The 26389-nt window shown below is 37.2% G+C and overlaps 2 protein-coding genes across 2 annotated transcripts in view; one reads left to right on the top strand and one right to left on the bottom strand.

Annotated features, from left to right (window-relative positions):
- Positions 1-115: 115 nt before the first annotated feature.
- On the bottom strand, positions 116-4855 carry LOC138049436 (dnaJ homolog subfamily C member 4-like). The gene is made up of 6 exons (XM_068895703.1): positions 4725-4855; positions 3801-3894; positions 1785-1881; positions 604-657; positions 358-482; positions 116-170 (listed from the first exon to the last, which is right to left on the bottom strand). The coding sequence occupies exons 2-6, from the start codon at positions 3884-3886 to the stop codon at positions 116-118; spliced, it is 417 nt and encodes a 138-aa protein (XP_068751804.1). The 5' UTR covers positions 3887-3894; positions 4725-4855.
- Positions 4856-4919: 64 nt separating this feature from the next.
- The window catches only part of LOC138049434 (transmembrane protein 87A-like), a 39326-nt gene continuing 17856 nt past the window's right edge, over positions 4920-26389 (top strand). The window contains exons 1-13 of the mRNA XM_068895702.1: positions 4920-5040; positions 5217-5277; positions 9059-9144; positions 11022-11129; positions 16380-16442; positions 17610-17840; positions 20632-20682; positions 21704-21763; positions 22016-22069; positions 23616-23730; positions 24786-24847; positions 25368-25460; positions 26180-26207. Coding sequence (XP_068751803.1) covers positions 4936-5040; positions 5217-5277; positions 9059-9144; positions 11022-11129; positions 16380-16442; positions 17610-17840; positions 20632-20682; positions 21704-21763; positions 22016-22069; positions 23616-23730; positions 24786-24847; positions 25368-25460; positions 26180-26207 — 1117 coding nt within the window. The 5' untranslated portion in view covers positions 4920-4935. The remainder of the gene's footprint in view (positions 5041-5216; positions 5278-9058; positions 9145-11021; positions 11130-16379; positions 16443-17609; positions 17841-20631; positions 20683-21703; positions 21764-22015; positions 22070-23615; positions 23731-24785; positions 24848-25367; positions 25461-26179; positions 26208-26389) is intronic.

Below are 26389 nucleotides of genomic sequence, written 5' to 3'. Positions count from 1 at the left end.
TTACTTTGCAATCTGTTGAAAATTCTGGACATCCTTCTTCAATTAGGACATCAACATGTGGTAATTAATGCACACATCGCAAAACATGGACTAACAGTAATTTAATAATTACCTGTTAGTTTGACCTGCTCGTGGCTTTCTCATAGTAATAACTATAGGACTGTTTCCTGCTGTGAAAAGAATCAAATTAGACAAGTTACGTGTAGGCACCATATCGTGATTCTTGTTACAGATTTCCGTCAGCACACGGATTTCCTTCGCATTCATGTACTCTGTACCTAATTTATACATTGTCCAATAAAGTCACTTTCTAAATCACGTTATGAATTTACATACAGTTACATGACTGTACTGTACCTGTGATTTGGCACAGAACCAAAAGGGTTTCCCCTAGATGATGACAAATTACTGGCTTTTCCAAGCATAAGATCGTATTCTTTCCGAGTTCCAGCATTGCTTAATACATTATATGCCTCATTGATCTGTGAAAATAATGTCACCAATTTCACCACTAAGAAGCTCAATGAATCATTATTTCAGATCACTCTATACCTGGCATGGTTGTAACTACAATAAAAAAAATGCATTAATGTTATAGTTTACCTGGACAAATGCATCATGCAGTTCTGGTTTGTGTGGATTCATATCTGGATGTGACTGAAGAGTATTAAATAGACATTCCTGTCAATAATGATGGCAGACATACTCAGATTCCTAGATACATTAACTTACAGTAAGCAACTATCACAAGGGTTTCATTAGGATTTTGCTCAGATTAAAGGTCATCAGCATTTGGCAGCTGGGTAAATTATAATTCTTCTGATACAACAAAGCAAGCAGAAAAGATGAAAACAGCCGGCCAAAGTCATGGCAAAAGAGTGTGCAAAGCCGGTCAATATTTTCCCGGTGCCCTGCCCTTACAATGAATCCCATGCTTGCAAACAGGGTTTGTGGAGATATTACTTTTTGTTCTCTTCTTATCTCAACTCAACATGAAAAATCAGCACACCCTGACATCACCTGTGAACTTCATGCTAAGAGAAATTGTCCAGAAACACATTGCTGGGAAAGTGCCTGGGAAGGAGTGTTTCATCAGATATCCAAACACCCAAGAGTGAGTTGAAAAATGAGGCTGAAGGCTGAGTTTTTAAACAGATTTTGAGGTGTTTGGAGATCTGATGAAACACTCGTTTGAGTGCTTGACATTGCTTCTTAAAGGAATCAGTATTTTAAGAGATGTTTGGGATCAAAGCTAGCGAAATTTATGCTTACATTGTATTAATACCACATACCCAAACTTCCTTCACTGTAGTGATTTCTTTTGTTTTTGCCTTATAAATTATTCATGTATTGGAGAAATGTGGAATGAACATGAAATGAAAGATAGGAGGATAATTGCAGTTACATGTGGCTAGTTCACACCTGTGTAAGTTGCTTAGCTACAGCAACTGTAATGACCTTTCTAACGTGAATTTGATGATTATCCATTTAAAAAAAACATTGCTGGGAAAACAGAATTGATGGGTATCTGATAACTAATGACGTTACATTCCAGCTGTTTTACGACATTACACAAATTTTAATGAGTGAAAAAATATTATATCAACAGCCCCTGGAATAGTTTCATACTGTAGGCATTTGACTTTCTAAGCAACTATAATAATTATATTTTTTTTATAAAGCTGTAGTTGGTTATTGATGGTCAAACTCTCAAAATTGTTCTACTGCAGATCATCATTTCATTCATTTAGACTGCCGCAAACAAAAAAAAAGCATCTGTTCACCTGTTTGGATTTTTCAATAAACGCAGACCGTATTTCTCCTGGTGTTGCTGTTTGTGGTACATCAAGAACCTCGTAAAAAGTTTGCTTTCTTGATGTGCTGAATTACATGAAAGGCAAACAAGACAATCATAGATTATGATAAGAACTGTCCCAAAGCCTTACAATGTACAGTGTATGTACATCCTATATAAATTTACCGTAGACATGGTTACAATGGTTAAATTCTTAATATTCTTTGTCATGCAATGATATCTGTAAATATTTTCAAGAGAGATCACACAAACCCGCAACCTTTCAAATACTAAATAATTATTTCAAATGTTATAAAAAGCTGATATCAATAATTTGGCAGCTGTTAAAAATTATTTAAAGTTTTACATCAGCGTTGTAAAACATAGTTAATGGAGCGTGATTTGTTAGAGTCATCCTTTGTTTGTCACATTATTTCGTAAACCTTACGCAACACAAATGAGAAATGAATGTTCTCCTATATTCTAACAATTCGAACTGAGATCCTTTGTCCTTGTTTTCTTATACTGTCTGCTCACAGTTGTATCCTTTGTCTGGATTGGCGAATACGAAAAGGAACAACTATCGTCATTCATGTCGCGTCGAGCACTACACAAGTTGTTTGTATCAGATGGTACCTTAGTCTCCATTGGTTTAGCCCTAGACATTTTATTTAGTCTCAGTACAAAGAGCTCCTGACCAGTAAAGTCCAAAGTATCACTCTGTGAGCTCTTAAGTTTACTGTAAGGAGTACCTTTGCTGTTTTCAAATGTTATTCCCACCCTCCCTCCCTCCCTTCGAAGGTTTTCTTGTCGTCAAGTTTAATAAAATTGGGTTGTTTGTTTGTTCGTTTGTAATTGTTTGTAATTTATTTGTTAAAGCAGGTTGAAGTTTTGGCAGCTATTCAGCTGATGTGGACCTGCTATACCCACCCACCCATATACACATAGAGGACAGCCACAACACCAGGAACTTCATCCCCTACTCTTCTTGAATAGTGTGTGGGTTCTTTAACGTCCCACAGGGAACTAACTAATATGGAAGTTATTTGTGAGACAGGACCTCCGGCTTATCATCCTTATCCGAGAAGACTTGAAAGTGTAACCATTTGCGGATGTAATTACAAAGGCAGCACTTTCTCCTCAGTTATCTAAAGACCCTGACTGTTAGTCTGCGGTAGACTCGCAGCTCCTACAAGGTCTCACCTGATTGGAGACCACCCTTGAGGTTTAACAAAAGAACAAATAACAGAAACAATGGACCCTAGAGGATTGAGTTGGAGCCCTTTTGTTTTAGGCCTAGGGTCCATTGTTTCTGTTATTTGTTCTTTTGTTAAACCTCAAGGGTGGTCTCCAATCAGGTGAGACCTTGTAAAAGCTGCGAGGTGACCCTTAGTCCGGCCGGAGTTGAACTCACAACCTCCCGCATGGCAGTCCGGTGCTCAACCAACTGAGCCACTGGTGCGCAGTTCACACCTTGGCACACGCTTCGGTTAAGTCTTGCAGTGACTTCCCCAAGCTTCCGTTTTTTTTCATGCTATGCCATTTTACGCTCTCTTTGTCTGATCCAGCATGTGCCGGCGAAGTTGGCTCGTAGTACTGGGGAGATAAAGAGGCTTGAGCTATTTTTGCTCCCTACAGTACGTTCTTTCCATCATGGCACGATGCTGACCGGAGGTTTCGCTCGAAGTGCCGTGGAGAGTTAGGCTTGTGTACCATTCACTTTTGATAATACAATGTGCTTGTAGCACTGTACAGCATTGACTCGTTGTTGTCACGGTGTAAAACTGCTCCATAATAATTTATATTGAAGTTGGTAGGTCTCAGTTGTTTATATTATTATAGTATTTTGAAGAAGAACTCTGAAAAATCAAAGGTACAAAATAATATTCTCTATAAATATATAGGTTGCTGATTTTCCATTTGGGTTGAGTTTGTTTCTAATAAAAAAGAAGCTAAAAATTTAATCCTTTTTTACATAAAATTAAATGACACACAACAAGCCCACCTTCCTCGTCTTGATACCAAATATGGACATTTTAGATGAAAAACCCCTAAAGCTTGCCACTCGCTCGTCTTCTGGCACATAAACATGTCAAGTTCTGCAGGTTTATAATAAAAATGTAAAGTCACATATTTAGAAAATAAGAAGCATGCAAGTGTAGCATGCTTTTATTAATAATACATTGAGTTTGAGAAAATTTATTTCTAGCTGCAACTCAATTCATTGGCATAAAAATTGATTTACTGCAATGTTTCCCATTATCATCAACATCTGAATAATCAGATATCATCATTATCATCATATTGTGCAAATCACAGTTATTGTCCTTGGTGTCCACCTCCTCATGATGACATCATCATCATCATCATCATCATCAACGTGATCATCACCATATTGTTGTTGTTGTTATTATTATTATTATTATTATCATTATTTACCAAGCCTTCGTAGCAGCACGAAGTTGGATATTGCTTTGATGAACCACACGATGTTTTTGAAGTTCATTTTTAATGAAGACAATACATGTTTTGGATGACACATCATCCATCATCAGTTGTACAGTGAGAAATAAAATGAAAATATGCAGTATTATCACCCTTAAATTAAAGCTGATCTGCTTAGCCTTCCATGGTTTGACAAAATTCATGTCCCGTTAAACAGCTGATGTATGTTATGATTCATTTCTTGAAAACACCTCTTTTGTGCCAACAAAGACATGATCAAAAAAACTGTGACTACTTTTAATCACATAGAGCCCCTTTTCTTCAAGGATATGAACTGAAAAAAGCTGTTATTTCGACCACTGTCACATAAACCTAAAAAAACCGGCGTAAACAACGGCCTGATCTTAAGTTGTTCTAAACAGTATTAAACAAAGTTTTACTTACAATTATAGTTTCCTAATTCCACCTTTATTTAAAATCTCACCTCCTTATAAAAGTGCCTCAAACTTTAAAGCTCAATAAGTCTTTGTCACTGGATCAAAGAAGGGCATGAACCGGTCCATAACAGCGATTTAGTCGGCCAAAGCTATCATTTTACTCCACCCCTACAAGTCATTTTCAAGTTCCCAGGATCCTCGAGTACCTGGCACGTCATCATCTTCAAATGCGCCTGCGTGGTCCTCCTTCGATCCAAAATGGCGACGGCTGAGGTGCATTTTTGTGTTTTGTTTGTAATGTTTTCTCTTCTTTCCGTCACATGCCTCCCTGAACCCGGTAAAAAGGATCTTAAGTTTGATAAGGTAAGTGGTTATTTTTCAGATTCAATATATTTCCCTTTTTTTCCCTAAAAAGATGCAACTCAAAGACGAAGACATGATTCTTAAATTCGGAGTCCACTGTGCATGTACCTCTTTTTCGCATTCATGTTTTCTCTTCATCGGGGTGTTTAAATGAAAGGATTCCCTTTTATGCCCAGGACAATGAATATGGATATTTTCCAAAGACTATGAACAAGGGATACACTGTCGCTGTTAAAGGTTTGTGCAAATTAAAAAGGCTGACGTTGGTAAAATTGAAATCTTAGTCTTAAGCTAATTATGTTTCGTAGGGGTAATTTTTCTGATTTTGTTCTCCACCTAAGAACAAAGCTCTACCTTTCTATACACTGTGTGTGTAGGACAGAGATAATGAATGACATGTAAATAGTTTTTGACCAGAAACTACACACAGGCTCGGCAAGCTAGATGTTTAGCATTTAAGTAAGGTAATAAACTGCATCCAGTATGTAACTATAACCTCTTCCAAAGAATGCTTTAAATCGCCTACTAGGACATTTCGTTGTTCAGTGTACATGTTTAAAGTGCCTATGAAATAAAAAATAACTAAAGCTTATTTCAGGGCAGGAGCAACTGCAGAATACAGGGCCACACAGAGCCATCACATGCAAATTAGTTAGAAGCTTTTGTAGAACAAGACACACAACAATGGGAGCTTTTGTTATTCAATGATATGGAAATAAGTGTGCTGTATTCTTTAGTTAAGCCATGGAAAATAAAAAACGTAAGCCACATTTTTAATCTGCTCTCATGAAACTTACCCTTGAACTTAATTATACCTTTGAATCGACTTTGAATAATTATGATTAAAGACAATATTACATGTACTTTTTTCTCTAATGGTTGCTACACTGATATAAGCAGCTGTAAATTTAGCTATTTAAGGCAACATTTCGGCCCAGCAGCCCTTTGGTGCTGAAATGGCTTAAACAAGGATCACATCTAACAAAGCAAAGGAAAATGTTTTGGCACATTTGTATTCAGTTGTATTCAAGAATCGTAGTAATAATATCAGGAGTCACTACATAAACTGAAAGTGAAAGAAAGCTGAGAAACCAAGTTGACAAACTGTCGCCTGTTCCAAAATTTTGGAAGGGAATTTCGAGCTCTTGCATGGTGTCATGCTCCCATGACGGCTTGTAATCGTTAGATTAAGAAACCACTACCGCAAAAACTGTAACAACGAATACTGTGTGTGTTCAATTCTCCAAAAATGGGGAATTTGTGGATCAGAATGGTGTAATGGCTAAGCAACTGAATTGAAGGACGTTAAGTCAACGTATATTTTCAGTTAAAGCATTAAAAATGAAACATTTTTTCAACAAGAACATTGATGTCCATCAAGAAGAATCTGTCAGTCTTTAACAAAGTGTTAAGGAAATGCTAAATGTTAAAGAAATGTTAAATTTGGACTGCTTTTTATTAGTTAAAGCCCTTTATTAAGTAAATTGAGGTTCATTCTAATTCAAAAACTAAACACTCAATAAAAGTGAATAAATTCCATTTTTCTTTTCGATAGTTTTGGAAGAAATCGATAAAATCGATACATAATTACAAAAATCGATCAAAATCTATCAAAATTGAAAATCACAAGGATGCAAGCATTAGATTTCTATCGATTTCCGCTATTAGTTGATTGATTAGTGTCAGTTACGATCGATTGTTTGATTTCTATCAAGTATCGAAAAGATTGATTAGCTCTGCACTGTTTATTTGGAAGACATTTTGAAGAGAAGAAACATGGTGATGTCATTTTTGAAATATCTATCGTTTAGGAGATTGTACAGTTTTGGTGTAAAAACTGATGATGTCATTGGTGATTCCAAAGGAAATCAAATTGCAAAATATAGAATATCCTCAGAAATAGTAAAGTAGTTCTCTTCAAACTTGGCATCAGTAATGAACATCAATCAGTGCAAAAAATGACACCCGTTGTGTAGTTGCCAAGACAACAGTTGTGCTTCCAGATGAAGTTTGTGCGGAACTGGTGTTCCCACTTTTTGTCGTAACCAAACAACATTCACACTCAATTAGTTGATTAGGAGACCTGCTCTTTGTGTGCTTTGAGCAGGACTGTCGGTCTTGCCTGATTTGAGAGTAAATTGAGATACTTTGTTTACAACCAAAAGGGACTGGAGCCAAAAGTGTGGTCATGTTTACATCATACTCTGCACCGTCTTTCACCTTTTTGTAGGGTTATTACCAGAGCTCGACATTAACGCTTGCCCGATTGCCCGGGGCAAGCGAAATATATCCTTGGGCGAGTAAAGCAACTCTAAGACTTGCCCGATCTGGCAATCAGAATTTTTGTTCGACTAATATTTTGTGAAACGATTTGATTGGCAATGGAGAAAGTGACTAGTAATGTAACGTAGTCACCACAAACACGATTAAGAAATAACAACATTACATCTCTTTGCTGTCACTTATTTTTCTGTTGAAAGATATAAATTAACTATTGGTACAAACCTCAAAACAAATTGGAAGGAAGAACATCTTCGAAAAGAACGTTTGTTACAATGGAACCCAGTTTTCGCACGGCCAAATTTGCTACGATACTTTGATATCGAACAAGTGCACAAGAAAATTGTACCTGTTGTCACGCAATTTCAACCAGCTTTGAAAGGCTTAAAGAACATACTATTGGACAAATGCATTTTAATTCAAACCAGCCTAAGCTCAAAGAGATATTCAAGGAATCTCCCTTGATCTCTTACAGAAAAGGAAAAGCACTTATACATGTAGATATGCTTGTTAAAGCAAAACTGTGAAGGCGACTAGAACACAATGGACACACAGCAGGAGTTGCGTTGGTCTGTCAAACTCATTTTACACATGTTACACAAAATTGACATTTTTACAAGCTTCCTTTGCCTTTTAATGGGCAACAGGTCTTTAGAAGGTGGACAACTGAGAAAAACTATGGGCAACCAAAAAATCAAAACTGGTTGCCCAAAGGGCAAATTAGTAAAAAGGCAAGTGTCGAACACTGATTACTCTATGCTAAGTTCGAAGAATATTACTGTTATATTTTCAGAGATATTTTTGATTTTGTGATCCATCTTCCAGTGGAACTGCTGATGATGTTATCAATTTGCTCATTTGCATAACACAAAAAATCAAATATCTCTGAAAAGAAAAAAGATAAAGAAAAGGCCATCCTTCGTTATTTTGAAAACCCTTTCAAATATGCATTGATTATTTTTCACTTCAAAGGCACTTTAATCCTGTAATATTTTGCATGTTCAACTGACCTTTCATTGTAAGACTAGTGCTTTAAAAGTAAAATAGTAACATCTGTAATAGTGTGAAAACACTGTCAAGAGAAGCACAATGTGAACGTCTACAGTCAGTTAACTGAAATTAAGTTCCAGTTAAAGAGGGTCAGGCTTGGGTATTTGTTATCAATCCCCTCCCCCACGCCTCTGATGTCAACTGAACCCCGGGTTGAGGGTTTTTTTCTTGGTTGCCTGGTTTTCATTCTTCATCATGATCATCTTCCAAAAAATGTAGTTGTAAATGTTGTGGTTTAATCTTTTTCCTGGTTAATCAAAATTTTTCAAAGCAGTTCAATTTTGATTGTCCTTTATTTGAGATTATGATAATGAATGTTAGACAAGGAAAAATCAAAATTGAACTGGTTTGAAAAACAACTTTAATCACTCACTGAAAAACTATGTCCCCATTAAACAAAGAAAAAATTTGAAGCACAGCATTTATAAACATCTGACTGTGGTACATGATGTGCTTTGAAATCATTGATGTACTGTACATGTATGTACAGCCTACTGTCTGTCTGTTGCAGGTACATTGTAAATGTTTACAACTAAATCTTGTGAAGCCTTTTCCTTCTTACATGTACTTCAATCCCAATTTGACTACAATTTAATCATGGCCAGTTACTATCATTATTATTAATAATTGTATTTATCATTGTTATTATTTATTACATGTACTTAATAATTATCTGGTTCTTTTGTAGGGACGTGCAATGGTACAAAAGGTAAAATCCAAATAAAATGGCGGCTAGTAGTTGCAGAGTGTGCAGAGTGGTATGATTATCTCAAGGTAAAAAAATCCTACTGTACATTGAATCAACAATTTGAGGATATAGGACATACAGTGGTTGGTAATAAATAAATAAATGAATAAATAAATAAGTAAATCAAGAAAATTATAACACATTGCAATAAATGGGTTGTTCCAGAAAAAATCCACACCCCCGGACGGATGGGATTCTGGAAATTCTCGTGGGAGGGGGAGTCAAGGACCCTGGAAATCCAGGCGGGAGGGGGGGTTGAACTCGAAAAAGTCTTCTGCAGGGGTCATCTGAACCGATAGTTCACGCAATTCGAACATTTAGTTCGGTGACAGTTTGGCGCTCTCAGGCCCTGAAAATAGTAGAAATATTTTGTTCACATATTTCTCACCTGACATAAATGATAATCTAAGTTCCTTCGCAGGTCTTTTTATAGCATAAAATGCGAACAAGATACTAAAGAAAGAGCTGTCGCAACAATATTGCAACGAAGAGTTTGAAACGCCTGACACATTTTTACTATACTCGTACCCAGACCCAGCGTGCCACCGTTGTTTCGTGTAATGATACAAGTAAAGAAAGTAAACAATATTGATTTACTTTCACACCTTCTCGCACTTTGTATTCGCATTTTGTATTTAGAAAGTCAAGTTTGAGAAAGCAAAACAAATAGGCGTCCCAATCCGCAAGAGCCTGGTGAAGAACCCATGCACTGGACGAATCTGTCGAAATCTGAAAGCCATCTGAAGCCGGTTTTAAAATAATTCGTTGAAAGTTGAAAATATATGTTAAAATTTCGTTTTCGTGAATGGGAGCTGTTTCAAGTGCTTTTGTCCTGGATAGGTTCTTTATAGTACACATTTTGTCTTTCCGATTTACTAACCAAAGCCTAAAGACTTTTTGAAACTTATAATGTCGGACTGAGAAAGCTCTTCACGACACGAGTTTGAACTTTCCTCCACTGCAGATTAGAACTACAGGCTCTTGAAGGTAGGATATGTGACTCAAATTATCCAGTCTTTAAGATATAAAAGAATTTGAACGATAAACAAGTTTAGACTCGTTTTTCAAAGGATTTTGATCATGTTTGATTTAAAAGTTTTCGATCTTAAGTGGCCGAGACTGACGTTATGTCTCCAAAAGGAATGACTATTGAACTCTTTTGTCATGTTCTCTACTAATTGTATTTACTTTTGGACCATATTTAGCGCAAAGAAAGAACAAGGGCAATTTATTTTTATGAGCTATGAATGTATAAACACTTGTTCGCGTTTTAGCATTTTTGCTCCTTTCTTTTCTTAGTTCCACACAACAGAATTTTTATATAATTTAGCCAAAGCTTTAGAAATTAAAAAAGGACATCTTCTATACGTGATTGTGCGTATTTTCTATTAAAAATAAATTAAATTTAATCCTAATATTTTTCCCGCAAATCAAGGCAGGAGGGGGGTCTTTTGTCTTGGAAATCCAGACAGGAGGGGGGGGGTCTTGGGCTTCAGGAAATCCAGGTGAGAGGGGGGGTTAAAAAACGACCCCATCCGTCGGGGGGGTGTGGACTTTTTCTGGAATAACCCAATTATAATAAATTATAATAAATTGTAATACATTGTATCCTATCTAGTACAGTGGTTGAGAGGTCTATATTTTGAAATCTCTTTGAGGCAGTGGTTTTAATAAGTACTGGAAGTCGTTGAAAAGTGTCTGATACTTCACTTAGAGAAGGCAGCAACTTTTTCCCTACATTTCAACCTGCCTTAAGAGTTAAATTTATTTTGACAAATTATGTCAACAGTCAGTTACTATACATGTACTCAAACCAGTCGCAAACTTCAAATTTTTTAAAACCCCTGTGTTTCCAATTTAAATTTTCAAAATTTTGGGTCTTGATATTATTGCATTTGTGCAGGAACATGGGCAAGACGGTATAAAGAACGTGTGGGATTCTGATAACTATCTCAACCATTCTCTAAGTGGGGAAGAGGAAGTTCCTTGTAAAGCTTCCTTTCACTTAAAGGTAGGTGTATTCTGTATGTACGGGGTATTCAGGGTCAGAAATTAACTTTTTTATATGGGTGCCAACTGGCTACTAGATAAATGATTTTCGGTGGCCAGATGGCAAATTGTGGTTGCCAAATATTTTTACCTGAAAAATGCATGTTTTGGATTTTGATGGATACCAGAAAACAACGATCACACGGTCTTAGGTATGTGTCAAGCATTATTTTCCACTTTTGAAAGAAGACCTTTTTGAGAGAAAATGTGTCCGGCCTCAAGTGCAAATTTAGAAATCCATCTGCCCCTTAGTGTTTTGAAAATTTCAGCCGTGGAAACACGAGTCCCGTTCTGTCGCACACATGTCGCCAAGTTGTTACTGTGCTACTGTAATGGTCCCAAGAGAAAGTGGAGACAATGCTTATGCAAAATTTTGGAGGGACAAACAAAGAGTATTGTGGTGTTTTTGATATTGGCTAATTGTTACAGGTATTTGTTTGTTACTTCGATTTTTAACGTTGAAGGTGGCCAAAATACATGTATACTACAGATCATGATTTTGAAATCTGTGAAATCAAAGCAAAAGGATGTCTCTTCCAAAGTGTTAGTCACTGCAAATGATGTAAAATGTAATTTTACCTAACAAATAAATGCAAATCAGGAGAAAATGCTAAATGTAATGACCAATCTCCTGGAGGGGGGAATGGAAACTAGACATTTCAAAGGCCTTTTTCTCAAAAACTATCTGTTCGACCCCTCCTTAAAATTTCAGGATTTCTTTAGCATGAAACAATCATGTATGTAAATAAATAGTTAAATCTGGCAGACGGGTTTTTCGTAAATGGCAAAAACATAGATTTTCATTTATTTTGATAACTAAAAAACTGTCAGATAGATCTTTTTTTAAAAAAATGTTCATGGTTTCCTCTTCATAGTGTTTAATACAGTGTCGCTCAAAAGTAAGTTACCACCTCACGTCGCGTTTCCTGCGCTATGCGATTCCTGCCGTGCGCGATGCTATTCGCGTAGCGCGAGAGTAACCGAAGCGTAAATTTGTGGCACATGTTAGGAACTTATGTGTTATGCGAAATAATTCTCTCTCTGCAGTTGCATGAGTAAGGCAAGACGATTTTTGATTTGTTGATTTGTATGGGAATCGTCGAAATTGACTAAATAAAACTACCCTGAGCTTTATTTCAAAACATCCTTTCTACATAACAACTATATGATTATTATTACCTACAGTCAACAGTGCTGTTATCGCCCACAATCTTAAGTTCGCAACTTGGTAAGGCTTAAATTATCTGAATCGTTTGATTCTTGGACCATCGGGTTAAAATTTGCGTTTAAAATTTTCAGAGCGAGTCTCCAAAAGGAAACGCAAACAAAGGATTATTATTATCTTGAAAATGTGTAATAATACAAGAGTGCTTATGATTCATAGTTTGTTGATCGGCGAACTAAGCTTTGTAAACAATGAAAATAATGTGCTTGGGAATTGCCACATTCAATAATAATGTTTTTATGTACGAAGATATTGCAATTTATTATTTTTGTATTCTTGAGGTCAATAACAAGAACAAAGTACACCACATGTTAATCTAAAGCAGCCATCTTTTTATTTACCCAAAATTCCCTAGTACGTCACATTACGTCATGAGATACAACACTCCTCCTTCCTATTACAACAATTGATAACTAACCTTAAACACAACTAGATACAAATAAACTTAAAGAGCTACAAGTTCAGTCTCTCAGGGGGTTTACTCACTCGTCCAGAACGAGTAACCTTTACAGGGGTACCCACAAAATGAGGATTTGATACAGGAACTTTCCTTGTGTCAGGATCAGAATTTATCTGTACCACTGTGGTAGGGACTTCAGCCAATTCTGTACCTACGTTAGGAACCTGGCCAAATTGACTGGATGTTTTCGCTTGCAGCATCACTGGAATCTCTTGCGACAAAGGGGTGGGATTGCATTCTACAATTTCTCTTTCAATGTTTTCCCTTTTAGCATTCTGTTCTCTTGCATCATCAGGTATTAAATGATTTGCATGCACAAATCTACGGTTATTACCTGGCACTCTAACGAGGTAAGTCTCAGGGCCCTTTATGGCGACAATTGTACCCTGTATCCACTTCTCCTTCCCCCCCTCTGACATTTTTAACCCTGACTGGCTGATGTAGATCAAAGGTTCGCAACTTTGGATGAGCACCATCTTTGTACAGTTTAGATGCTGCTTGCCTGCTTTCTACACGACTTTTTAAACTTGGTTTGACCAGGGAAAGAAATGGCCGGGGCTCTCTTTTCAGAAACAACTCTGCTGGAGTCTTACCTGTAGTGGAGTGTGGAGTATTCCTGTTTCGGAATAGAATATCAGCCACTTTATGTTACACTGACCTTGTGTTGCCATAAGCTTTATACATACCTTTGAATGTCCGCACATGTCTCTCCGCTAAACCATTGCTGGCAGGGTGGTAGGGGGGACCTAGGGTGAGTTTGATCCTGTTCATTTTCAAAAATGTCTGGTACTCTTCAGACACAAACTGAGGACCATTGTCACTAACCACTTCATGAGGTAATCCGTATCGAGCAAATACGGCTCTAAGGACGTTGATGGTAGCAGTTGCAGTAGTAGTAGCCATGGGGAAAACTTCCAACGATTTGAATGACTATCAACAATGACCAGAAATTGTTGACCCTTTACTTCAGCAAAGTCTACATGGATCCTTTGCCATGGTTCAGTAGCCCAAAGCCAGAACAGCAGAGGAACTGACTTAGGAGTGCTTTGTGTATTGACACAGTCTTCAGAAAATCTGACTCTGTCTTCTATGTCCTGGTCCAGACCAGGCCACCAGACAAATATTTTGGCAAGTGCCTTCATACAACACATGCCTGGATGGCATTCATGCAATTCATCTAACAGATGCCCTTGTAGTTTGAGAAGAATGACCACACGCCTGCCTCACAACAGACAGCCATCTTCTAGGGAAAGATCTTCCCTACGATTCCAATAAGGTTTTATCTCGGGATCAGGACAATGATTTGGCCAACCTGAGGACGTGTACTCATACGCTTTAACAAGCACCTTGTCTTTCTTAGTAAAGTCAGCAATTTCCACAGCTGTTACAGGTAAGCTACTGACAGCTGTAGCAAACACATAGTGCTCATCTGGGTCAGGGTCCTCTTCATCTCTGGTCAGAACAGAGAATCTACTGAAGAAATCAGCACTTGCATTGTCTGCAGACTTTTTATAGACAATGTCATAATCATACCCAGATAAAAGCACAGCCCACCTTTGTAACCTTGCAGCTGCTAAGGGAGGAATGCCAGATTTAGGACCAAATATACGCGTCAGAGGTTGATGGTCAGTGAAAAGGGTAAATTTTCTGCCATTAAGGTGAAGATTGAACCTTTTGATCCCAAAAACTATGGCTAAACCTTCCTTTTCTATCTGGGCATAATTTCTTTCTGCCATACTGAGTGTTCTGGATGCATATTCAATTGGTTTCTCAGACCCATCCTCCAATCTATGACTCAAAATTGCCCCCATACCATGTGGGCCAGCATCAACACTCAGTACAAGGGGTTTACTGGGATCATAGTGGACCAACACCTGATCACTTGAGAGTACCTCTTGCCCACAAAAAGGCGGCCTCACAACTTTCACTCCAAAACCATTTAGTCCTGTTACTGAGGAGCTCATACAATAGATGTAATTTGGATGAAAAATCAGGAATGAACTTTGAGTAGTAATTTATCATTCCCAGAAAAGATCTCAATTGCGAGACATCGCCCCTGATTTAGGTCCTGGATTTTATTAGCTTCTTCACTCACAGGTTCTCCCATGTGCTCTTTGTTGGCTTTGTTTGCTAACTCATCTGCAATGCATCGGTTGTGCGCAACCGTAAATGTCAGCTCTCTCACTGCTAACAAATGGCACTGCGTTCTTGACATTTTGGAATGCAATCCAGACACAAGTCTATCGCGAAGACCTGCCTCTAAAAAGGCACCAAAACTGCATGTGGAGGCCAATTTTTTTAATCGCACCACAAAGTCAGAGACACTTTCGTTTTCTTCTTGTGAAGCAGTCCAGAATTTTTGTCTTTCGGCAATGACTATCAGAGCCGGTTCGTAGTGTGCCTGCAGAATTTGCTTTAATTCCTGGTACGATTTACTGTTCTGGTTCTCTGGGTCACATAGATTCTTTATCAACTTGTAAGCTTGTGGTCCAACCACTGCTAGGAACACATGTACCTGTCGGTCTTCGGCAATCTCATTCGCTACCATGAAGGCTTGGTAGGGTCTGGCATAATTGGCAAATTTCTTGGTATTTTCATCAAGTGGGCCCACATGGCCATAGACAGCAGTCATATTTTACACTCACGTGGGCGAAACGACGATCCTCGTCGCCAATTTTGTATTCTTGAGGTCAATAACAAGACCAAAGTACACCACGTGTTAATCTAAAGCGGCCATCTTTTTATTTACCCAAAAATTCCCTAGTACATCACATTACGTCATGAGATACAACAATTATAGGCATGTTTTCTTCGAAAATTGGCCTTTCACAAACTCCTTCCACGGTTAAAATTTGAAACAAAAGGTCAATTAAAATCGTACGCAAGCATCAAGCTACTGCACTTACAGATTTCTTACCATCGTGCGCGACATGATTCCTGTAGCGCGCACGAGAATCGGTACTGTAATTCCCAAAATTTTAACCCTGGTTGTACGGCTAAGTTTTGAGAAAAAGGCCTTTGAAATGTTTAGTTTCCATTCCCCCCTCCAGGAATTTGGTCATTATGTTTAGCATTAATTTTTCCCCTAATTCACATTTATTTGTCAGGTAACATTACATTTAAAATCAATTGCAGTGACTAACACATCCTGTTGCTTTAATTTCACAGATTTCAAAATCTTGAACGTTTTCTTTGGAAAACTTTAGTGGGCCACCTGGCAATGACAATGATTAAATTATAACTTTAACCCTGTAACACCCAAACCGGCCTAAACTGGCCAGGTATTTTACTCTGTCTAATGCCAGATGATTTTACTAGTCAATGGGGAACCCCCAGGAGTCAATGGGTTTATCACTCACTGAAAAACCTGTCCCCATTAAGAGATACTAGAAAATTCAACTCTTTGAGACCAACAATGGTATTGAAGCCCCATAAGTAAAACACCATACACTTATCTACTTGTCTTGAAAACATTATTGTAATAGCTAGAGGAAGGAATGTCCTTGACTAACTTTTTTCCTGTGCAGGACGTGACAGATACAGTAGAAGAAATAATTATCTATCCTCAACCTTCACATGATGAAGAAAAGGTAGTAAAAAAGCTATTGTTACATTTCCTTTAAGTAACAGATTTCAATGAAAATCTGGAATTTGTTATTGGTGTTGTAACTGTATAACATTAAAGAAACTACACTTTATTCACAAAGAGCTGGCGCCGAGTTCCTGGTGATGGGGTTTGAACAATGGGGCCACGGTATTGTTTTGACAATACTGAACCAACTCACCGACGACCAGGGGCTAAGTTGGTTGGTGTGGATGGTTTACATGTATCTTTGAATCAGAGAATTGTAAACTACTATGAAACTGATGTGACAAGATTTGTGTATCATGTACCGTAAAATTCTGAAAATAAGCCCCTCCATGTATAAGCCCCTCCAAATATACATGTGTACACCCCCCAAAGGGGTAACTCAAAAAACCCTCCATTAAATCGCTTCTCCAAATATAAGCCCCGGGGAGCTTGTGCTTGGAAAGTTGCCCTCAAATACAAAGTCAAACAAAGCAAAAATGGTAAATTTACTTCCAACTATAAGGCAAGCCCAATCGATTTGGAAACGCAAGTTTCCCTCCGTATATAAGCCCCTCCAAAAGTAAGCCCCTTGAAAAAGGCCCTTGAAAAATATAAGCCCCGGGGCTTTTTTTGGGAATTTTACGGTGAGTCCTTTGCTACATGTATAATTATACTAATACCATCAACTTCGAGGAGCAGGGCTGGCGCAGTGCTGAGAGCACTCGCCTTCCACCAGTGTGGCCTGGTATCGATTCCTGGATTTGACACCATATGTGGGTAGAGTTTGTTGGTTTATACCTACAGCTGTACATGTAGAGGTTTTCCCCTCTTCTCAAAAACCAACATTTGATTTGATTTTGTAGTCTCCCTAATATGGTATAATATGGTATAATATGGTATAATATGGCTCCCTAAGATGGTAGTCTCCCTAAGCGCCTTGAACATAGGACATGAGCGCTATATAAATACCTATTACTATTATATTACTTATTATACCTATTACTATTATATTACTTATTATATTATATTACTATTATTAACCCTATTATTAATATTAGTTGAGGGCTTGTGTTTGGCTAAATAACCTTGAGACTTAAATATAGTGATTATTATTATTATTATTATAATTATTAAACTTTGTGTATGCGACTGTAATTATGATAATATTATTATTATTATTTTCTAGTCTGATGAAGGAGATAATAAAAAGAAAGAAAAGCAGAGTGAGAAGGTTGCCAAAAACCAAGAGGGTAAAAGTCAAAGCGTTAAGAGCAAGGAGGGAAAAGGTTCCTCTCCGCATGAGGAACCTGATGATCATTCCCCAAAGAAAGAGAAACCAGAAGTCGCTAAAGACAGTAAGTTAAACAAAGACAGACAGGAAGTTAAACAAAGAAAGAGAAGAAGTGGTGAAAACGAGGTGAAATATATTTCTTGCTATTTATTGTATCTGTCAACTCTTTCCATTTGAAAATTGCTATGATTGTGTTTGTGATTACAGTGGAGTTTTCGTGGATAGAAAGTACATGTATCTGTCATGTAGTTTGAAGGAACCTTTAGTTTTGTTTCTTCAATAAATTATTCTGATTTCAATGGCACCTGTAACAGTTATAAAACATTGTCCTTCTGTCGTTTTTTGTGATTGTTACATGTGCAGTTGTACATGTACTTCATAAGTTGTTGATTCTTGTCAAGTTAAACGTCATGTTTTGAAATGACCAAACAACTAGTCATGTACATGTACACAAAAGTTACATTATTAAATGAGATTTTACTGCTACATCAGTTAAATGCGGTTAATGGAACGTGACCATACTAAAAGGGCTACCGTATTTACCCGTGTATAATACGCACTTTTTTTCTGCTAAAACAGCTCCGAAAATTGAGATGCATATTTTACACGGAATCCATTGTTTTAGACATGTATCCCTCAGTAGCATATGAACAAAGACACATTGGTTTTTGATTGAAAAGCAAAAGGCTTAACTAAGAGTTAAACATTTAGATCCACTAATAAATTAACCTTCCTGTTTAAATGAACAACTGAACAACATAGCCTTCACTTTTGAGCGATTAACTGAAACATCAAAATGGCTACAAAAAAAAACTCAATGGAGTTTACAATGCTGGTCTGATAAATAACGCTCGTTAATTTCGCTGTTTTATTATAAAACATTGCAAAGAACACAACTACCCACCACATGTTACTGGAAATATGGACAAAACGCCACTGATCTTTGATATGCCGCCAAACCAAATGGATTAACATTAAACCGCAGAGAAGAAATGTCACGATGGGAAATGACAAGAATCACGCAACTGTTTTGTTGGGGTGTGCTGGTGATGGATCAAAATTAAGACCAATGGTGATTTTCAAGAGGAAAACAGTGCCTAAAGTTGAAAACAAACACAGGGTTATCAGCGACGCCCAAGAGAAAGGCCGAATGAAGGGTTTGGCGTCCTCCATGTGGTGGACTGGGGAGACGAAATAAGCCTACTTGTTTGTGCTTTCGAAGCTGGTGTGACGGAAAGCATGAAAGCAGCATTTGCAGAGAAAACACCAATTGATTTAGCAGTAATTCTTGGCAGATTGACCTCAGTTTTGCAGCCCCTTAATGTTTCTTTAAATAAACCGCGTAAAGACATGGATGGCGGATGGAATCAATGGCCACCAAAAGAAGCCCTCGGAAGAAATCATCGCTCTGTGGATCACTGTTTCATTGCAACATAATATCCTGAAGAGATGATTGAGTAATATTTTGTTAAATGTGGAGTAGTAAAAAAACCTTGATGATACACAAGATGATCTTGTGGACGGACAACAAGATGACCTTGTGGATGACGACTCTTCTGGGAGAGAAGGGCTGTTCGATTGTGACTACGAGTTAGAGTTTGTATAAAGGTTTCAGTTTTTAAACACTTTACATAGGCTTATTTACTTTACGGTTGTAAGTAGCGGAACAAATTTTCTTATCCAGGAAATGCATTTTTTCCACGCTAGTTTTGCATGAACAATTTCTCTGTTTTCTGCTTGAACTTTTTCTTTTTCAAAATGCAGTCCAAAATTGGGGTGCGTATTATACACTGGTAAATATGGTATTCATGTCGCAAAAGTTATCTTTGTGTTCTTCCTAGTCGGTCGTTCAAGGTCATAAAATCAATGGTCTTGTAGTAAATAAAATTAAGACACACATGTATGTAAAGACTTTGTTCCTAGATCTCAGATTATAACATACACCTGCATTGGCCAAATCTGTTAAGGCCTCATTCATTACTGCTAAAGAGCATGTGTAATGCCTACCTGCTACATAGTAAAACCTGTACAACTGGCTACTTTAACGACAGTGCTTACTATTTTTATGTTGCATACGTTCTGCACATATGTTCTGCACATCTCAGTAAGTACTCTTGGTATCCAAAAAGAAAATATTGGGGGTAACCATGCATTTTTGAGAGATAATTAAGCTTCACTTTGAGAAAAAAACGCCATACATTGCTTTGTATTTCAAAGGTTTTTAGAAATATTATTCATCAATAATATTATTGTTATTACCTTTGAAAAATGCAAGGTTATCCCTAATTTCCTTTTTGGATTTCAATAACACTTGTTAAGATCTACATTTCCTGCATAATCATAAACCAGGTAAAAATACCTTTGAGTTAGTAGGCACCGTCCTTAACAGACAGAGTATAGCTATATAAAAGCCTTCGTTAGCCGTCCAAGGTTCACTTGGCAGTTTGTGCTGTATAGTAAACCAACTAGCTGTTTGCAATTTGTTAAAGTTTCCCTCCCCTCTCTCCCTCCCTTTGGAGATGGGTTGGGTTGTTAAAATTGGGTCATTCCTGCATGGTGCTGTCTGCGCATCGACTTCCCCCAAGCTTGTTGGCTCATTTGCCTTTGTACATTGCTTGCTAAGCAGTACTCTTGTCCGATCCGGCACGTGCTGTTTACCACTCAGCTTTTTGTGCTGGAGAGATAAGTGAGGTTGTTCTATGTCACACAATGCAGAAGTGGCATAGTAATAATACTAATTGTAATAATACTAATTGTAATAATACTAATTGTTAATTAGTATTATTATTGCATTGGCAATGAAGTTTACTCTCAAAATTGCTGCTTTAATGTGAACTTTGACTTTGTCTTTGTCTTTAATTTCTTTTGCTTGCTTGTGTTAACAGAATCAGTTAAATTTTCATTATTTTTGGAACAGAATAATGCTGATGGTGAAGGGAAACAGGTGGAAAGTGCTCAAGTGCCAAAGGTTGGTGCCTTTCTTTCATGAAGCTCCAATAAGCTACGTAATGGCAGAGACTATCACAGGGTGTTTCCTTAAAGGGGCTACAGTATGTCGTGCAAAATGATGTAATTTCATGACACCCCAAATGCCCAAATAGTAGAATGAAACATTGTAATAACCACTTACCATAGTTTTTCGGTTATAAGGTGCAGCATTTTTTCTCAAAATGGTGGCCTCACACCAAAGTTTGTGATGATGGCCTTCCATTCTTAGCATTGTACAACAAAAAACACCTGCAAGAAAGTACTAACAGCAGTAGGATTTAAAGGTTTTTCTCTAAATTCTAGTTGAATTTCCTTCTGCCTACTTACACTGCAATCTTCAGTTGAAACAGCATACAGTGTAACTGGTGATAAGTTGAACCAAATTCCACTGTTTCAGATGCATCTTATAACTGATTATTTTGATGAGATTTTCAGTTTGCGACATAAATGCCATCAAGATTGGAAGTTAAAGGTGCATCTTATAACCAAGTGCACCTTGTACATTATATTCGAAAAACTTTGGTAACAACATAAAAGAAATACATTAAAAGGAAGCTTGGAGGGACACAAATGAACAAGATTGAAACGGCTTGCACATGGGTAATCTTGAAAAAGGTGGCGCCAAAGTTTTCCAAGTTTGTGGTTTATTACGTTCATGTACTCAGAATCATCTTGTTTGTGATGTAACAATAATTTTATCAGTAAAGGAATTCTACATTATCATTTTCGAGTTTTTAATTCATGATTAACTAAAGATCTTTCCCTAAACACCCTAAAATAATGTGACATAGCCCTTTTAAGCCTTAGAACTTCATTTACGACTTTTTGTTAGGGTTCTAGTTAAGGTCATGATCAGAGGGTCACTTTGTGACAGCTACATGTACACTCTACATGTGCACCAAGTAAAGTGAATCTCCCTATGTTGCTGCATTCAACAACCCTCCATTGTTAAAATGTGGAGTAGCAATGTAACATTGATTGAAAATTTTGCCTTTTAATAGAAAGTCGCAAGTGCAGATGTAAAAGAAGACAGTAAGAAAATTACTGCCGTTGACATTAAGGTAGAGTTTTTACGTTACTTTTACGCATAAATCCCAGGGTTTAAAGGTTCCAACAAAAATAACGAGAAGAATGAAGAGGGAGCAACAAAGAACGCCAAAGAAAGCCATGGGAATGAGCTTGCTTCATTTTGTGGCTTTAGAAGTTGGGGCTATTCCATTTTGCGACAATACCTTGTCCTAATGTGTGGAGAGAGATGCACTTTCTTGTGGTAGTACATTAATAAGCAGAATATTATTTTGTCCTTGAAACAGAGTGACAAAGGAAAAACAGAAAAGAAGAAAGGCAAACAAGTCGCAAAGCAAAAGGTACATGAATGAGAAGGTGGTCACGTTTTGACACGTTTCGAAGTCATTCAGATACTGGCATTTTTACTTGGTTTTCATTCCACCCTGAAAACTTCTCATTTTTTTAGATAAACATCTTAGCCTTTTCAAAATGTACCATGTTTCATCGGCTGCAGAGTGCTGATTTTTCAGAAAGTTTAGCCTAGTAACAGTGCATACAGTACACATAGATTGGATTAAAATCAAAGTAAACAAGGTGTATTTGGCTTATAGGTGAGAGTTAAGCCCAAACCAAAAAGCTGTCAATATTTTGTAGCAATGATAAATATACACATAATTGGATTTAAGCTGAACAAAATGCAAAAAAACAAAAAACAAACAAGAGTTACTGGTCATAAACATTTGAGGAATGGTGGCCCTTTTTAAATGAACTGTTTGTTTTGTTGTCTTAGAATGTGAATTTCATATTCATGTTGATGGCATGGTCTTCACATTTCTTGTGCCATTTTTGTTATGGTAGTGCAATACAAAATAAGCTTCATTTTGGCTCTATAACAGAGTGATAGTGTAAATAAAGTAGAAAAAGCAGAAAAGGCAACAGATACTGCCGATAAGGTTAACATACATGCATAATGTTATTGAGTTGATTATATTCTTGTGAAAGGTCATTAGTTACATGTATGTTGTTTTGTTCCTTTACGGGAAATTTTTGTCTGTTTCCCCAATAGAAATGTTAAGTTGTCATCTTGTTTACCCTTCCTGGTCAAAGAGAAAATCTGCTGAGATGCCAACACTGTCAAGGACTTCTTAAGGACGGTGCCTACTAATTAAAGATATTTTTTTCCCGGTTTATGATTATGCAGGAAATGTATATCTTAACAACTGTCATTGAAATCCAAAAAAAAAATTGGGGGTAACCACGCATTTTTCAAAGATAATTCATGAACAATATTTGTAAAAAGCTTTAAAATACAAAGCAATGTATGGCGTTCTTTCTCAAATTGAAGCTTCATTATCTCTCAAAAGTGCATGGTTATCCCCAAATTTCTTTTTGGATATCAAGAGTACTTACTAACTAAAGATATACTTTCTCCGGATAGTTTTAAACCGCGCAAAAATATTCCTGTATTAGTATCCATCACCGATAGGAAATCTGAGTATCTGGAGATGTGCAAAACGTACGCACAATAACAATAGTAGGCACCGTCCTTAACATGCTAGAAGAGGCTGCATCACAATTTGGCATGCAAATCATATCAGTCAAGAGCATGCATGTGGTTCTGGTGCATGCACAGTATATAATTGCCGCTGACCTCAAAGGACAGACAACTGTTGTTCTGTTGTTCTATTAAATTGCATTGGTTTTGGTAATTGCATTAAGCTGTTAAGTTATATACTGTAAAATTAATAATATTGTGACAAATCATGTGCAGCTGCCAGTGGTTTGAAGCAAAGTATAGAGTGGTACATTAATTTTATACGCAGCCAAAAGCCAGCGTTTATTCAAATCCTTTCAAGTTGTGCGTATGATAGTTAAATACTGATTTTTTTCACTGACTATTGACAGGTTGACAATCAAATTTGTGCCACAAAGCGTGATGGAGTCTTTGCCCTCTTGGTGGATGTTTCTCCAGTACCAGTGGATGGCAAAGAAGCTAAGGAGATTGATTTTCAGCTCACTTGTAAGTTCAAGTGACCACTTCTCTTCACCATTTCCAAGTTTCACTGTACATTTAGTGTACAATTTTACCAGGTTGTCATTTTCTTTTTGTACTTTAAAGTGAGGAAGGGCTGCTTATAACAATTTTTTTTTCTCAGTGTAAGTTGTTCGGTTAGGACTTTTTTAGCATGCAAGCAAGCTTTACAGTCTTGGCCCTAGTTGTTCAAACGGTGGAGAACTCTATCCAACGAATAAATCAGTGTTCAGTGGATAAGTCATGGCGACCAACCAACTCAGCTAGCCAATGGATAGTGATTTATCTGGTGGATAGCGTTATCCACCTTTTGAACAACTGGGGTCTGTTGGTTGGTACCTGCATGTACATGCTATGCCCAGTGGTCTTAAGTACATTGTAATGTTTAAAAAACGAGCAGCAGTGTTTTATCAGGGTTAAAAAACATGAGGCATCGCCAAGTGTTTTTAGATCATAAAAGATGTGCTGTGAGTTTTTTGGACGACTTGAAAAACATTCCACAAAAAGTGTGTCCCTCTGAACTCAAAACAATGGTTCAAATTGTGAGAGGAGAATATTAGCATACCAGAAAAACAAGCTATGCCTTATTAGTATCACCCAACTAGTGGACTAATGCAAATGCTGCATTTTGATTGGCTATGCTACTAGAGGACTATTAGTAATAGTCCTCGAGTAGCGAAAGGCCTGACGCTTTCTTTCGTTTTATTCCCAAATAAAGATATTTTCAACCTGCATTTGCTAACTTTATTATTGCCTTTTCTGCCCGACTAGTTGGGTGATACTAAAACAATTAGACCCTTAGCCCTCAAGGGCTACGGGTCTAATTGTTAATTAGTATCCTTTATATAAAGAACACTGTCAAGGATTGTTTTATCAGGATATATATGTAAAGGTCATGCAGGTGATGTTTTGTCAGTGTTTTGTTAGGCTTTTAGGCTCATGAAGTACATGTACATCCTCCAGGCCAAAAACGTAACAGACTTTATGTTCTAGGAATTGTATTGCTTTGTGAATAATGTATAATATAATTCCTTTGTTTTCAGTGAGTGTTGAAATGAAGGGAAAGCATGGGTACCTGTCAGCCTCAGATTGGCCTCTTTACCCGGTAGGTCTAAGTGAAGATTTTGTCCTTAGCACGTGGTAAATACAGCTTTAGAGCTGTAGCGAGACCACCTGTTATTATGTCGTTTTTATGGTCTCATATGAGGAGCTGAGGGGCAGTAAACTTCTCATGTCTTAATGAAATTTTAGCATCAGAGAAAAAAGCTAATTTATCTGACTGTGCAGAGTACGTGTATGACTCATAGGCTGCCACTTATACATACCTACATGTACACATCAATAGAATGCTAAAAATTGACAGAGGGATTAACAAAAAGAGGAACAAATCTTACAGATGGACGAGGTTAGGTTCATGTTACATGACCTAAATTGATGCCAACAATTTTGCTTGATGAACAGGAAAATAAGGGTAGCACAGAAAAGTGCTGTGTGACTAGCCCTGTAGTAGGCTCAGGAACATATTAAAGTGCCTATAACCTGAAAGAGAATTCACTGCAATGGTTACCTGTGCATGAAGAGGCTTGAAGGAGACATTGATAAACTGATCAAACTTTGCTCTTTAGTTTTATGGATTGATGTCACTTCTTTATGTGTTCTATGGAGTTGTGTGGCTCGTTGTATCAGCCTGCCAGTGGAGGGACTTGCTCAGAATACAGGTACTAAAAAACTTTCCGCATATCAAATAATGCTTCTTGGCTCACAATGTATGTAAACCTTGCACATTTGGGTTTGTGAAGTTCCTTTCTCGATGTATCATGAAAAATTTCATACTCCCTACAGCGAAATACATGTATCAATTGCCCCTGGTTTACCACAACCTCTGGCAACTAATTTTATTAAAAAATGAATATTTGGCAGGCACCAAAGTTGTTGACAAAAAGTGTATGAAAAGAGCAAAATTTAACAAAGTACTAATAGACCTTTTCAGCTGTGATATTTGTTTTCCAAATACAGACTCCATGATCACTCTCTAACCCATTTTCATGCTGAGTCTGTCGGATACTCTCCTAGTCTGATATGGGCAGGGTAATTAACATACAAAGCAAAAAATGTCTATGTCCTTTTTTGATTACAGAATTGGTTGTTTGCCAGTTCAACATTTTCTCCCTGGTTGGCAGTTTACTACTTTCAACTCAACAAAATAACACTTGATCTGTCAAATTTTTGTTAATTGAACTTTAACCCCTTGATGTCCAAACTGGCCGAAACCGGCCAGACTTAGTATTTTATTCTGTCTAACGCCAGACGAGTCAATGGGTTTATCATTCACTGAAAAACTATGTCCCCATTAAGTGTTGTCTTTACCATTGTAATCTACTATTCAAGTATTGTTCAAGTGTCCTGATAAAGAATAATCATATGTTTTCTTTTTTAGTTTTGGATTGGAGGCGTCATTGCTTTGGGTAAGTTTACAGTGTTTGCAGAAGAGACAAACGATCCTTGCACTTGTAGATCTGGACAATTTAGCAATAATTATTGTCTCTTTATACCACCTGAAAAATTCAGTGTGCACTATGATCCGGTAATTTTTAATATAATCTGCCTTATTGATAGTTCTTATCCTGTTAAAAGTACTCCAATGTTT

The sequence above is a fragment of the Montipora capricornis genome, chromosome 5 (genome assembly GCF_036669925.1).
Source record: "Montipora capricornis isolate CH-2021 chromosome 5, ASM3666992v2, whole genome shotgun sequence".
In the NCBI taxonomy this organism is placed as follows: domain Eukaryota; kingdom Metazoa; phylum Cnidaria; class Anthozoa; order Scleractinia; family Acroporidae; genus Montipora; species Montipora capricornis.
The sequence above is the reverse complement of the archived record's forward strand: the minus strand, read 5'-3'. Positions and strand labels throughout refer to the sequence as shown.